General features: G+C 37.7%; 1 protein-coding gene across 2 annotated transcripts in view; it reads right to left on the bottom strand.

Moving 5' to 3' along the window:
* Window positions 1-4,616: 4,616 nt before the first annotated feature.
* LOC131344721 (NACHT, LRR and PYD domains-containing protein 12-like) overlaps window positions 4,617-12,282 on the bottom strand; it is a 28,138-nt gene continuing 20,472 nt past the window's right edge. For both annotated transcript variants that reach the window (XM_058377182.1, XM_058377183.1), the window contains 4 exons: window positions 11,144-11,317; window positions 10,512-10,685; window positions 7,866-8,039; window positions 4,617-6,683 (listed from right to left, as the gene is read on the bottom strand). In XM_058377182.1, coding sequence (XP_058233165.1) covers window positions 6,518-6,683; window positions 7,866-8,039; window positions 10,512-10,685; window positions 11,144-11,317 — 688 coding nt within the window. In that variant the 3' untranslated portion in view covers window positions 4,617-6,517. The remainder of the gene's footprint in view (window positions 6,684-7,865; window positions 8,040-10,511; window positions 10,686-11,143; window positions 11,318-12,282) is intronic.

A 12,282-nucleotide genomic window follows, 5' to 3' on the forward strand; every position in this document is an offset into this window, starting at 1 on the left:
TTTGTTCATTTTTCCTGTCTGTGTCGATTATCCTTTAGTTCTGTACAACAGTCCTGTTGTGTTGTATATAATTCTGTTTCTATTTTATAAATGTTCTATTTAATTGCATGTCACTAAGCCTGATGTTTTTCCCCACCACAAAGACATTTTATTTACAAGTGTAATGTTATATCGAAGAGATATTCACTGAGAAAGAAAGAAAAGTGTGGATTGAAGGGCAGTTTCCATAGATGAAGCAATAGTGACTGTCCAGTTTTACTCTATCTGAAATGCTTCATGGGATATGTCCTGTCATAAAGAACTATGCGTCTGTCCATCTGGTCAATTCTACAAGTTTTCTAAACACTTCACACTAGGATAAGAGAATTAGTTACGAGTATTCTGATCACATCAAGTGGAAACGCAAAATTACAGCAACATACACATGACGTATTAAAACACTCAATGAGGAGAACTGGATTATATGTATTTTTGGTGACGTCACACACGAAATTATGCTGTACTGTACACAATGACAATAAAGTACCTTAGCTCCAGTGGTGGAAACAGTACTGAAAAATATAGTATAGTAAATATAGTATAGTAAAAGTACCGGTCCTAAATACTACTCAAAATATGAGTAAAAAGTAGTTATGATAAAGTACTCCAGAGTAGAGGGTATTATTCTGTGAATTCTATTCCACCTTCTACACTGGAAATTAAAACTATAGCTTACAGTCTCATACTTTGATGGAGGTTTCTGAGTAAAGAATAAATGACAAAATATTTCTCAGTTTCATTCACCGCTAGCACTGAAAATGAAGGCCTGTAATATTAGAAGAAGAAACCAATAATCTGGTAACATTTATGACCATTCTGTAGAGGTCTTCTTACAGGTTAATAAAAAATAGGGGACACAAAGGATCGTACATTAACAATTTAACATAAAAGATCAGCCTGTAGCACAAATTAGAAAATTAACCTGAAGTGAACAGAACACGTGTTAACTGAAGTCTCTCAACATGAATGCAGACTTGCAGAGATTTTAACGTAGGGGTCAACAACGAGACTATATTCTGAAACTGTTGGTCAGTTTTACTCTGAGCCGATTCTCAACATTTGTACTGACCAGTCTCGCTCGTTTAGGGGTAAACAGCTGCCCAGTACAACTAAAAAGGTGTTCACACGCTGCAGAGGCAGGAAAGGGTGTGTCCAGTGTGAGGCTTAGCTTTTTCACCAAAGGAAACGAGTGAAGCAGATCCATCTCTTCTGAGGTACAAGCCAAGTGTCCATCCAATTCAGATGCAGCTGGGGATGGACAGACTTCATGGAAGAACAGAAGTCATCCTCGTCAGAGGTTCATCAAGATGGTGCAGGATGTTCTCCAGACCTACCAGATCCACAAAATACAAAGGTTTATAATAATTGTGGATAATGCTGATGGACAAACTATGGCATGTTTACTAGTGTGTTACTGACCAGCTACTGGGGTCATCATGGATATTTTAGAAATTAAATAAAGCTGTTCACTTGCTACATGAGCAGTGCTGCATTTACTACCCTATAACCCCTTAATACTCTTGTCTTTTCTAACATTGGGTCACAGTATGGCTGATAGCTTAACTCCACACAAACCCATACACCATAGGCAACCTCGGTTCTGCAGAGCTCTAACCCTGAAAAAACCTCAGCTGCCTGTAGCCCTACTAATTCTGAAGCCCTTGATTAGCTTTCTTCAGGTGAGTTTGATTAGGGTAGGAACTAAACTTTGCAGGACAGAGGCACTCCAGGACATTGCCCATCCCTGCCATACACAGTATTAGAACAGTTACAAGTGACAAAAGTGAAATGTACCCATGATGGACATTAAAAAACAAAAACCTGCATGTTCTCACTCTTTAATAGAAACTGGCATAATATTCATGCATGTACAAAATAGGAATATCTTACCTGCTTTTACGATGCGGGTCTGTTTATGGCGTTTTGAATTTCAGAAGAAGCATTGGGAAAGCATTGGAAGCATCCACAGTAACCACCAAATTAAGAGGACATGCGCAACGCTGATGCTTGGGTAGATGATCCTAACCCACTGTTAGTGTTTAAAACAGAGCGGGTGTCCTGACCCTCAACTCCTTCCACATCTTCCTCAGCAGAGTCAGCACCAATCAATTCTTGCTGTTTGCCAAGGTCGCTACGAACAAATCAAACCTATGTGATACTTTCAAGTGTCTAAAGGCCATGGAAGCGGACCTTCTTTCCAGTGATTCATCGATCCAGTGTGCGGTTACACCGATGTAACACCGTTGTCGTTCTGTCCAACAATCAGTAGGGGTACCTATATAGCTAACTTTCGAGCAGTGATTTTTTTTTTTAATCTTTGCAGTTGTTTCCTCGATTCTCAGCTTCACAGTTGGTCTGGACATAACTGTACAGCTAGGCTGCATTGTATGGGTTAGATTTTTGAATGTTGGAAGTAGAACTATGGTAAAGGGCTTAAGACTTTCCCAGACAAACTCAACCACAAGCCTGTCAACCATGGACTGAGGAACCTGTATGATGTGTAGTCTTTAATCTAAATCCATTTCACAGCTGAATCACACCTCTGTTCTTCTGAGTTATTTCTTTTCAAGATGCATTCATTGTACTGCTTTTATTTCGAAGGATGTTTTCTCTGTAAAAACAAACAAACAAACAAACAAAGACATAAAAACATGATTTCATCGACCAGTGAGAACATTACTGTACAAAGCACAGTGTTACAATAACACCTTTCATTCTCTTCAGAACACACTGATGACGTATCATATATGCAAATCTATATTTTGACAGACAGGCAAGACAGCCTATTGTCATCTTTGGACCGAACATTTTAATTGGACAAACATATTATGGTCCTATGCCTTTCACAGACGATATAAATTCATATAAATATTTCGACCACTTACCTTAGTTTTAGTGATTGCTGATGAAATGTTTAGAGATGTTTCAACCAGCATAACAAAAATGTTTTTGAACCAGATCACCTATCCTGCCTTTAAGGCTTATTGCACTTTGACCCCTGGCTTACAAGCTAAGAGTGTCCAGCAGGTGGAGCTCATGCATCACTGGCACAATGCAATTGGTGTAAGTGTTAGAAAACGAACATTCTGCAGTGTAGTACTAATTGTTCAAGGCCATTTCAGTCATCATATCATTTAACATATTTAAGATATGATACTTAGCAGATATTCTAAACTTCCCTCCATGTGTTGATGAGGAGATGATGAAGATGATGAACTCTTGAAGGTGGATATCTCAGCTGGTCTAGACAGGCAAAGTGGACCTGACATAACGACACAATTGTCCTTCTTCACCTTCACTACAAAAAGCTCCTTTAGGTGAGGTCAAGCATGCTGAAGTGGTGTATTTGAGCTGCTGCTGATGTTGAAACATCCACCACGCTTTCTCCATCCTCCTCCTCCATCATTAAACTAAATTAGAGCCACGTGTCTTGAAGTCTGTCTGATGCAGCGGCTTCTCTATGAGCGATTTGATTGGACGGGAATCACGTGACTGATTATTCTGCTCAGCCAATCACCGCTGAGAGAAAAAATAAACATATAAAGTAGTGACAGCAGTTTGAGGAAAAATATCCCAATAAAAGTACAGATACAGCACTAAACATGTATTCAAGTAAAAGTACACTGTTTTTAAACGACTTAATAAAATACAATTCCTGAGAAAAACTACTCAATTACAGCAAGGAGAGTATTTGTAAATGGTTACTGTACACCACTGCTTAGCTTATTATTATTATTATTATTATTATTATTATTATTATTATTATATCTACAGAGTGACCTGTTCCATTATTAGAAATGCACTGGTACCTACAAAATGGCAGAAGGCAAAAAAATGCAATTAACTGACACAACTGCTCTTAATACAAAATGGCGGAGGACAAACGGAGCTTCAGTCACACTGTCAGCAGGCTAAAGAGCAGTAGCTTACTAGCTAGCGATAAGACAGCCACAAAATCATATAATCTCACTATTTTACAGTGGCTAAATGTACAATTTATCCATAAGGACTTTTATAACTTTGTTTGATTTTTAATTTCAGCGTAAATCTGAGCAGCAATGAGCAAAGAGAGGCTGCTGTGTAAATTTCTCTGAGATAGTTACTAAGCAAAACCACTTAGCGACGGCAATTAGCATGTTAGCTTAGCCACAATCGAGCTAGCATTCAGTTTCACAAATCCACTAAAAATTTTAATATCCCAGAAGTAAATTATCGCTTAGCTTAGGTATAAATAAATAAATTTATTATTAAATTGCTAGATTAAATATTTCATCTGAATAAAAGAACTAGAAAGAAGCAGTTATTGCATTATTGATTATATTGTGAATGTAAGTGTTAAACATTTGTCTAATAATCAGCATCAACAGATCAAAGCTAATTCAGCTTCTTTAAAAAAATATTTTTTGTTTTTCTTAAGATGAGGAAAGAAATATGTTTTCTAGCATAACCAGGAAATATTTTAAGTCACCAAGGCAAAAAAACAACAAATAAATAAATAAATAATCGAAATAAAATTATATATTCATTACATAATAATAATAACAACAACAATAATAACAATAGGTATTTTTGGTATTAATTTCCTCGAAAATTTCTCATCCAGGTTACCACAGCAGAGTAAAAAGAAATGTCCAGTAGATGGTACCAATGACCCCTAAATCACCGTCATCCGGTGAGTTGGGGTTTTTTCTTGGCCGAGGATTACATGGGCATCATGGCTAAAACATCCGAGTTCTCTTTGTGTTGTGCGACGTAAAAGTTAATAACCAGCAAGAGCCGAATATCTCACATTGGGAAAGCAGTTACACATAACAGTGTTACTGTGTTATAAAATTTAAGAGCCAATCATGGATCAATATGCAAATGCAAAAAGGAATTTATTTATTATAATAATGGATTTTAAGCATAAAAATATTTTGTGTGACTTTTTATTTTGTTTTGTTTTTTCTTATCTTGTATATCTTGTGTATCTATCTGTCTAGTTATTGGTTTGGTTTGGTTTAATTTTATTTATCTGCATATCTGTTTGTCGAGTTTTTATTACATTTCTATGTAGAACTGAACCACCAAATCAATCACTTTTACATTATAGAAGAGATTTCAGCATTAATTAAAAACAAAGTCCACTGTTTTTCAGATAGAATTCACATAAATTAGTTAAATTAGTTAAGACATAATGGACAAATGCCAACTCTCTACAGCTCAGGTCAGCAGGAGCTAATTAATTCTGTTTCACTTATTCTACTGACAGATGTGTGACAGAAATGGAGGGTTCATGAGCTGAGAGGGAATCAGGGAACAGGGGGTATGTCACATTTTCCTGCATGCTCAGGTTGCCAGAAGTTTATAAAGTGACACCCTAAACTCACAGGCACTGTGCAGAAATCTAATAAAACTGAGAAAATACAGTTATGTTTTCCAATCCAAGAAAGTTCATTACTTCAGAAACTCACCAATGTTTTTATTTAGTACAAGGATTGCCCGGTTTTTGCAAGGTTAGTGCTGAGAATGATGAGAGTGGTGAGAGTGAATATATCAAAATAAACTAAATTGAAAATAGCATTAAATTAAAGTTTAACAAAATCAGATGCTAAATGGCTGAAACTTATTCACAAATTTACATTTTAGAAATTCAATAAAAAAATTTCAAGTTTTAAAAACTCAGATTTAGCCAATTAGATAAGCAACTGAAACCTGCTTCAAGTTCTTATAAGTGACATTAACAATCCTGGGGCTGGAAACAGTTTTACAAACAGAATATGGACCTACGAGTTTTATATAATGTTTCTGTAATAACGCTTTATAATTAACATGATTAAATATTCAAACTTAGTCACTGCAGCCCAGTTAAACCATACTGAACATTTCTTTCTAAAATGAATGCCTTTTAGCTTCCAATGTTTTATACTTTTATTAAATACAATCTGGTGTATATCCCTTCATTGTACATACAGCACATGTCCATATATATTAGCTTAAGTTAACTAATCACAACAAAATAGATTTTCTTTAGTACAGTTTACAATTAAGGTAAGACTTGCATTATGAATCGTAAAAAATAACATAATAGCAATAACATGCAGTGAATAACTGAGATGTACAAATTGGAGAACTGACCTGAATCTTAAACAAAACCTGAGAACTTGAGTACTGTGGTAATGACTGGTTTCTGCAGGGTATCACTATGGAAATGTGTGTCATAATAATAACAATAATAATAATAATAATAATAAAAAGAAGAAGAAGAAGAATTCATTTATCTTCAGTAACACCACTCCCTTAAACAAATCATTCCAAGCAAGCATAGAACCCCTCTTCCTTGCAAATGACCAAAATCTGCACCTGTTTTTCCCTCACTAGTTCTTTATGGGAACCAGGCTACTTATTTTCCACTTATTGTCTTCATTAAACAAACCATTAAACAATGCTAACAGGTCTAATTATTTGTATATCCATAACTATATGTATGTCCATAATCCTAGAGTTTGTGGCTTTTATCATCTTTAAGGCTGAAGGGTAATTCCTTTCCTGAGACTTCTTGATTGTTAAAATGCAGATCCAGTTTTGTCAGGTGTGAGGGGTTTGAGCTCAGAGCTGAAGTCAGAGCAGCACAGCCTTCTTCTGAGATGCCACAATCGTACAACCTGCAGAGAGACAATGACACACTCTTTACTCTTGGGAAGCACTCATGAAGTTGCTGCTCCCATTTCTTACAGCAAAGCACAGTCTCAGAACAGGACTAGTTACTCAGTGCCAATCCAGAGCCAAAGCCAGGGAGTAGACAAGCAGTTTTATACTTTCTAGTTTTCTAGTTGAAGAGCTACAAACCTGTGCTGCGTCACTGTGCAGCTTGTTTGGCAGTAGCTGTCTCACTATTTAATCCAACATGAAGCACACATCATAACAGTCTATTACAGAATTTGTATTGGGATCATCTTGTACAGCATTAAAAGCAATCATCATAAAAGGCCACTGAAATGGTACAGTATAAAACTGGCTTTACTCAAACATGTCATATAACTCCATCAGCTTGTTGTACATCCTATTTCAATACCATGGGTATTTATATGGTGTTGTTCCCAAATTTTTTGTTATAATAGCATCCGTCTCTTTAAGGAAAGTTATCAACTAGGTTTTACAATGCAGCTGTCGGATTTTGTGCTTATTTAGCACCAAAAGCATTGGTGACATCGAGCACTGATGTTGAGTAAGGAGGCCTGGAACATAGTTGGTATGCCAATTCATCCTAAGTCTCCAAACCTGAACACCTCTGTAAAATATCGAGTCATCACCACTCTCTTGCCTTCCAATGCAAATTTTGGAAATTTCCCCACTGTGGGATGAATAAAGGTTTATCTTATCTTATCTTATCTTATCTTATCTTATCTTATCTTATCTTATCTTATCTTATCTTATCTTATCTTATCTTATCTTATCTTATCTTATCTTATCTTATCGTACTACTCCTAACACTGCTTTCTGGGTAAAATGAATGGCCATGCACATATGTTATACACAGCTGATTTTATAGTAAGCATCCAAACAGTGTGTGTGTGTGTGTGTGTGTGTGTTTCGGGGGTTCTCAATATTACACCTCGACCTTCTTGACCACCTTTGGCCTCAGCATTCACCTTTAACCACACTGTGCCCATTGTCCAACACAACAACACAAGACGTGTATGTACATAAATAATAGAATTAATTAGTGTTAGCATGAAAACTAATTATTTTCCTCCCTTTAGGATATTTAATGCCGAATCTAAAACCTTTGGTGCGGTCTCACTATTAGAGAATGTGTCAGGTGACTCTCAGAGAGATGATCTTACCTCAGTGTCTCCAGTTTACAGTGAGGATTCTCCAGTCCAGCAGAGAGACTCTTCACTCCTGAGTCTCTGAGATTATTCCAAGACAGATCCAGTTCTCTCAGGTGTGAGGGGTTTGATCTCAGAGCTGAAGTCAGAGCAGCACAGCCTTCACCTGAGATTTCACAACTACACAACCTGCAGAGAGACAATGACACACTCTTCACTCTCTCAGTTGAGGCCATCACATCCATCAGCTTGTTGTACATCCTATTTCAATACCATGGGTATTTATATGGTGTTGTTCCCAAATTTTTTGTTATAATAGCATCCGTCTCTTTAAGGAAAGTTATCAACTAGGTTTTACAATGCAGCTGTCGGATTTCTCAAAATTCTACAAACAATACCCCATAATGACAATGTGTAAGAACTTTGATTGAAAGCTTTGCCAATTTATTTAAAAAAAAATTTACATGTACATAAGTATTCACAGCCTTTGCCATGACACTCAAAATTGAGTTCAGGTACATCCTGTTTCCACTGATCAACCTTGAGATGTTTCTACAAATTGACTGGAGTCCATTTGTGGTAAATTCAGTTGATTGGACATGATTTGGAAAGGCACACACATGACTATATAAGTTCCACAGTTAACAGTGCATGTCAAAGCACAAACTAAGCCATGAAGTCCAAGGAATTGTCTGTAGACCTCTGAGACAGGATTGTATCGAGGCACAGATCTGGGGAAGGGTACAGAAAACTTTCTGCAACATTGAAGGTCCCAATGAGCACAGTGGCCTCCATCACCTGTAAATGGAAGAAGTTTGGAACCACCAGGACTCTTCCTAGAGCAGGCCACCCGGCCAAACTGAGTGATTGGGGGAGAAGGGCCTTAGTCAGGGAGGTGACCAAGAACCCGATGGTCATTCTGAAAGAGCTCCAGTGTTTCTCTGTGGAGAGAGGAGAACCTTCCAGAAAAACAACCATCTCTGCAGCACTCTACCAATCAGGACAGTATGGTAGAGTGGCCAGACAGAAGCCACTCCTCAGTAAAAGGTACATGACAGCCCATCTGGAGTTTGCCAAAAGGCACCTGAAGGACTCTCAGACCATGAGAAACAGAATTCTTTGGTCTGATGAAACAAAGATTGAACTCTTTGGCCTGAATGGCAAGTGTAATGTCTGGAGGAAACCAGGCACTGCTTATCACATGGCCAATACCATCCCTACAGTGAAGCATGGTGGTGGCAGCATCATGCTGTGGGTTTTTCAGTAGCAGAAACTGGGAAACTAGTCACAGGATTGAGGGAAAGATAATTGCAGCAATATACAGAGACATCCTTGATGAAAACCTACTCCAGGGCGCTCTGGACCACAGACTGGGTCGACGACTCATCTTCCAACAGGACAACAACCCTAAGCACACAGCCAAGATAACAAAGGAGTGGCTACGGGACAACTCTGTGAATGTCCTTGAGTGACCCAGCCAGAGCCCAGACTTGAATCCAATTGAACATCTCTGAAGAGATCTGAAAATGGCTGTACAGCGACGCTCCCCATCCAACCTGATAAAAATTGAGAGGTCCTGCAAAAATAAATGGGAGAAACTGACCAAAAATAGGTGTGCCAAGCTTGTAGCATCTTACTTAAAAAGATTTGAGGCTGTAATTGGTGCCAAAGGTGCTTCAACAAAGTATTGAGCAAATGATGTGAATACCCATGTTTTTAGAGGGGCAATGAAAAAAAATATTACAATGTAAGGGCTTTCTAGTCCAAAGACTCGTTCAAGTCAAGCATTTGAATTTATTGCAAATAAACCATATGGACAAAACCATATGAACATCTGACTATATGCTATTTAAACATCCCTTTCCAGATTTGGTTCCCATTTGTTGTTAACATAACCTTCACTCTTCACTCCAAAGTTGAGTAGTGCTTGAAGATCTCTGTTAAATGTGCCACTTTAAAGCTAGACTCATTTCAGGATTTCAGACAGAAAAGAGGTGATCTCAGTCTGCAGCTGCTGATGTCTAAGAGATCCACTGACTGTCAGACGAGACGTTACAGATTGGATCCAGCGGGCAAGTGGTAGGATTGTATATCAAAATGACTTGCAGAATCCTGTCATATAACATAAATATAAACATAAATGTAAATGGAATACTGAATGTGTAGTGTAAGAGTCAAGGTTGAAATAAAGATCTGGCAGATTTTTAAGTCTTCTCATTAGAAAAGGAGGATGGAGCAGTAGGAGCTGGGGTGTTGACTAGGAAGAAAAGATGTTGTGAAGCTTAGGAGAAGCTGCAGGAGTGACCTCTCTCCACTGAACATCGACAGACCCTTTGTAGAGATTGTCAAGAGCACCAAATTCCTTGGTGTTCATCTAGCGGAGAAATTCACCTGGTCACAGAACACCAGCTCCATAAGCAAGAAAGCCCCGCCACTTCTTCTACAATCTCCCTAACATTTATCCTTAACAAGCAAGCCTGACGTGACAGTGGCAAGAAAAAAAACTCTCTGAAATGATGAGAAAGAAACCTTGAGAGGAACCAGTCTCAGAAGGGAATCCATCCTAGTTTAAATGACAATAAAAGCTTCTGGACTTAATGAATTCTTGACTTGTGTCTTACTGAGGATCAGGTCATGTGACTCTCAGAGAGATGATCTTACCTCAGTGTCTCCAGGTTACAGTGAGGATTCTCCAGTACAGCAGAGAGACGCTTCACTCCTGAGTCTCTGAGATAATTCCAAGACAGATCCAGTTTTCTCAGGTGTGAGGGGTTTGATCTCAGAGCTGAAGTCAGAGCAGCACAGCCTTCATCTGAGATTTCACAACCAGACAACCTGCAGAGAGACAATGACACTCTTCACTCTCTCAGTTCAGGACACAGATCAGTTCAGCAGGAACTTTTTTTATCAAAGAGTCACTGTAGTCTTTAATTGCTATGAAATACAGCATCTATGAAGTAAATATAAGGGCCATGACTGACTTCAGCATTTATTCAAAAAACATAAGGGACAAATTATTTCCTTTTAATTACAGATATAAAGGTTTGGGTTGGCTGTAGGTGTAGCATTATTTATTTAGGATAATATACAAGGTAATGCAAAAACGCTACAGATATTCAGTGTGTGTGTGTGTGTGTGTGTGTGTGTGTGTGTTTAGATATTACATAATACACATATCATAATAAACTCCCTAAGATTTGATGCTGAACCTAAAACCTCTGCTCCAGTCTCACTATTAGAGAATGTGTCTTACTGAGGATCAGGTCATGTGACTCTCAGAGAGATGATCTTACCTCAGTGTCTCCAGTTTACAGTGAGGATTCTCCAGTACAGCAGAGAGACGCTTCACTCCTGAGTCTCCGAGTTTATTCCAAGACAGATCCAGTTCTCTCAGGTGTGAGGGGTTTGATCTCAGAGCTGAAGTCAGAGCAGCACAGCCTTCATCTGATATGCCACAATCACACAACCTTCAGAGAGACAATGATGCATGACTTATTTTATCAAAGAGTCAATGTAAGATTTAACCAATATGAAACACATCATTTTAATCATGATTGACCAATTATTTGAGGTCAAATAGTAAAAATTCTATGTTTTGTTTCCATATCTATCTGTATTTTTACCACCTTGTAGAGACCAAATTCATGCTTATTTTCAGGAATGGAATATATATTTCCCACAGACAAATGAACAAAAACTGTAGCTTTTAAAAAAACAAAGACCCAGCAATCCCAGATGAGAGACACCAACTTACAAAAGAACCTGTGTAACTTCCTTCTACTTAATTCTGACAAGACAGAAGTACTTGACCTAGGAGTAGAGGCTGCTAGAAGTAAGGTTTCTGATTACATATTAACTCTGTTCATACTAATCTGTGTTCTTTCAACCACCTCCCCTATCCACTCTTTTTTCCTCTGATGCTGAGGCTGGCATCTACATAGACAGCCTTAATATCACTAAAAAATGTACTGTGAATGGTACCACACAGGCACCCTAAAGATACCTGTGGCTGTCCCTCAGATAGCATAAAGACAACAATGCTAAGAAATGTTTAAGTCTGAATAGTTTGATTTGTATGCTAAAACTCTAATGATGCTCATACATAAGTTGCTTTTAATACATTTCTAACTGCTTGGTTTGGCTGATTTATAATCACACTGTCCAGTGAAACCCAGATGAGGATGAGTTCCCTTTCAAGTCTGGTTTCAAGGTTTTTTCCTCATGTCATCAAAGTATGACTGTCCTTGCAATCATTCCCTCTGGCTTGCTCATTGGAGATACATTTAAAGTTAAATTTAAGTGTAAATTGTACATCATAATTTCTATGAAACTGATTTATGACAAATATTTGTTAGGAGTGTCATAAATAAAATAAAATGGATTTGATTGAATAAATAATTTTTTACCATTCCTGAACCATTTCGGAGCATTA

Source organism: Hemibagrus wyckioides, linkage group LG24 (genome assembly GCF_019097595.1).
Source record: "Hemibagrus wyckioides isolate EC202008001 linkage group LG24, SWU_Hwy_1.0, whole genome shotgun sequence".
NCBI classification, from domain to species: Eukaryota; Metazoa; Chordata; class Actinopteri; order Siluriformes; family Bagridae; genus Hemibagrus; species Hemibagrus wyckioides.